We start from the raw sequence: 3577 nt of genomic DNA, 5'->3' as shown, positions 1-3577 counted from the left end.
AATAAAAAAAATATATATATATATATATATATATATATATATATATATATATAAAATTAAAGATAACTTCTTTTTAAAGACTATTCTGTCCTTTTACTTTCTTTTCGTTCTTCATTTTATTAGATGTAATCATTACAATAAATAAATAAATCTGATTAATGATGACAAGAACAACTTTATTATTAAATATTATAAATATTAATATTTATTATAATACTAATAATAATAATAATAAAAACAAAGCATCAAGCTCTTAATGTTTTTAATGTTTTTAAGATTTATTGGACAATTATTTAACAATAAATGAAAAATAGAATTTTAATAATTATTTGTAAACTAATAATAATAATAATAAAAACAAAGCATCAAGCATTATACAGTCTTAATGTTTTTAAGATTTATTGGACAATTATTTAACAATAAATGAAAAATAGAATTTTAATAGTAATAATAATTATTTGTATTAGTATTTTAATACTATTATTAGCATAAAATTATTCTTGTAATATTCACATTATTATAATCATTACTAGAATTTTCATTACCATTGTAATTATTAGAATAATAATTGCTGTTGTTGTTAATATTTTTTAACACTGACAGACAAATTATATTTTAACACTGACAGATTGGAAATTATAAGAAATGAGGAGAAATGGGACAGGAAAATGAAACAAGCCGGTCACAAACTCTCCAGATCAGACATCAGAGCAAATGTGCTAACCACAAGGCTGCAATTTCTACCACATCTTTAAATGAAAAGAAAGGGCTTACAGAATTGTCATTCAGGAAGCCTTGAAGCTCAAGTCCTTGCAATTGTACTGATATTTGACCGTCAGAGACACTGTGCAAGGGCCTTTAGTGTACATCAACACACTGTGTTCTTTCTCTGCACCACTAAATAAAGATGCATGAGCAACAACGATAATAAAAGCACTGGCTCTGAGCATATGGACGGCATTAGAAAAAACTCTTAAAAGTATTATTTAGGAAATACTTGGCTGATACCATAATAACCCAACCCATTCAACAACAATACAACAAAAAAAGGTGGAGAGTTACTGTGAGTACATGAATTGAATGAGCATGGGTGTAGAGCTAAATGTTGCGTGCAAGAAACCACCTAGATACATGATTTTTAGTCAGGTAAACACTATGCATGCTCAGCAATAAAAAAAACAAAGCATTATGGGTAAATTTGTAGGTAAACACAGGGCAGGTTCCATTTAAAAGGACAATGTGTGCAGAAGCACTGAAATGAATTTGATGCTGACTCAGTGCACTTAAAATAGAAGTAAACATTCTACAGATCTCAATGTAACCACAACAGATGATCCTCCAAATAATGACAGAGTCAGCAATTTAAATATTTTTTCTATTAAATGTTATGATTAATATATTCTAGGGTGGGTTTTGCTGATGTCACTGACACAGCCTATGTGTCAATACCCCAAAATAGGCCCAAACGCACATGTGATTCAGGCCAGCCTACATGACAAGCTCACACTGTTATCTCAATATCATGATGGTCAAAATTCCTGAAGTACAATCTAACTATCACAGACAGATCCTTCACACAACAATTTCTGTGCACATTTAGCAGAACAGTCCAAGTTTGACAACTCCTCCCAGAAACCACGACTTGTTAGCAGGCGTTAGCGAATGTTAACAAAGGAAATAGCAACACGGGTTAGGTACAAACCACACAGGTCTTCTCCAACCTGTTCTAGTCTCCGAGCCACTGCCCTCTTCTAATTCAACCATACTGAAGAAGCATGTTTGGTGGAGTCGCACGTTGAATCTGTAGACACACCCTTTTAGCATAACAATTGGTGATTTGTAAATATAAGTAAGCTACGTTAGCATTGATTCTTACATCCCAATAACTTCCTCAACAGCACAACTAAACAGAAAAAAATCTGCGGTTTATAGGTCTTTTGTCACTAGTTACCTCATTGTTTACGGTTTAATCATGACTAATGCACATCTCCACCCAAATTACCACAAAAGTACACTCATAAACGCTCTGTAGTTACAGAAAGCTAATCCATTGAAGGACGTCCCAAGTTTCTCATTCGAAACGTTTGTTTAAGAACAGCTATTAGGTAACTGCTATGACGACAACACTTCTGTATTATGACAACTAAGATGTAATGACGGTATGACGTTAGCATTGAGGTTTAAGGATGGGCAGGTTTTACTGGCATAATGAGAGGTTCAGTAGCGCACAGATTAGCATAACACAGGGCAGATTGTAATTCAAGACCAACTAGTTAAGTGACTGCAATTAATTCTGGGACTAAAGAATTTACGCAAATATGATGAATTATGTAAGATTCTGACTGATGATGACTTAAATTTTGGCTTTTACATTACAAATGCCATAACTTTATAATGAGGTAGCATCCTGGATGTGGAAAATGACTTCAAGTTGCTACTTGCAAGCAATCAAGTATGCACTCGAAGTATGTACTAAATGGCCAGCAGCAAAGTATAGGCTAAATGTAATCGTGAATTGTATACTATAGTAGAAGAACTGAGGAAAATTCAATGCAGTATGTTTGTTTAACCTGTTCTGTAAATGCCGTAACTGCATTCTCCACAGTAAAAAGTTTAAAGTTGAGGTACGTAAAAGTGAGGATACCGATTTCCAAAACGGTTCATAATGGCACTAGTGTAAACTAAGCAAGTCTATGCTGGCTTCCATCTGGTTGTCAGCTTCAACCAAAATCTGTAACCAATCAGACAGGGTGTAGCGTGCTTGTTGCATTACAAAATGAATAATTAATTATCCAGCTATGCTTCCAGACATGAAATATTACCTCTTGCCATGAGCGAAGGTCAAAATGGAAGGCTACAAAGTATGTAAATGGCATACTGAGGTCACAAACATCTAAAAAATGTGAGCATAGTGACAGACAGCTCTCATTCTGACATGTAAAATTGCTTAAAACCTTCTAAACCTAAAACCAATGCAGTAAACAAAAACCGTAAACTTAGTAACCAGCTGTTTAAACAATTTCCTGATACTTGTTCAGATGAAGTCTGCTCAGACATTATAGTAAGAAATAGACTGAGGCCTTTTCAGTCTCTCAGACAACAATGAAACAAGCAGTTTCTTGCGTTCCAAAAGCACTGTAATCGTTTCCACAAACTGCAGTGCAGTTGGCACAATCTTCAGCTATAGGCAGGTACAGCGGCAGGAAACCACAGACAGAAATGCAAGAGCTGTAGATACGTACCATCTGTAACAAAACCGAGTGTCCTGTTTCACTTTTGCCTGTAATCCAATCTAAAAGAGAGTCACTTCAATTTCCCTCAGCCTGATATATATAAAATATACCCCTTATGCACACAAACAAGCATATACTAACAGAAACACGCCCAGCAGTGAAGCCAGAAGCCTTAAACTCCTCCCACTCCACCACTTCAACAGCTGATGCCCCGCCCTCGCGTGTAGAGCTGTTCTGATTGGTCGAGAGTGAAGGGGTGCCGCCCATCTGCACAGCGAGCCAGGAAAAATAAACACAAGACTGTTTCCACACAACTAAGGAAGTTGGAGTTGGGGTGGTGGTTA

At 35.2% G+C, this 3577-nt stretch overlaps 1 protein-coding gene across 15 annotated transcripts in view; it reads right to left on the bottom strand.

Moving 5' to 3' along the window:
- Positions 1-3577, bottom strand: part of LOC107661923 (calpastatin-like) — a 34322-nt gene that overhangs the window by 16274 nt on the left and 14471 nt on the right. The window contains exon 1 of one of the 15 annotated variants that reach the window (XM_016451800.1): positions 3243-3388. The exons of 12 other annotated variants lie outside the window; for them this stretch is intronic. In XM_016451800.1, the coding sequence (XP_016307286.1) occupies positions 3243-3245 (3 nt within the window). In that variant the 5' untranslated portion in view covers positions 3246-3388. Of the gene's footprint in view, positions 1-3242; positions 3389-3577 lie in introns of those variants that run through there. 2 more of the 15 variants (XM_016451813.1, XM_016451830.1) reach the window with 2 other exon arrangements.

The sequence above is a fragment of the Sinocyclocheilus anshuiensis genome, unplaced genomic scaffold (assembly GCF_001515605.1).
Source record: "Sinocyclocheilus anshuiensis isolate Anshui unplaced genomic scaffold, SAMN03320099.WGS_v1.1 scaffold457, whole genome shotgun sequence".
Classification (NCBI taxonomy): domain Eukaryota; kingdom Metazoa; phylum Chordata; class Actinopteri; order Cypriniformes; family Cyprinidae; genus Sinocyclocheilus; species Sinocyclocheilus anshuiensis.
Note: the sequence above shows the minus strand (reverse complement) of the source record. Positions and strands in the feature narration are given on the sequence as shown.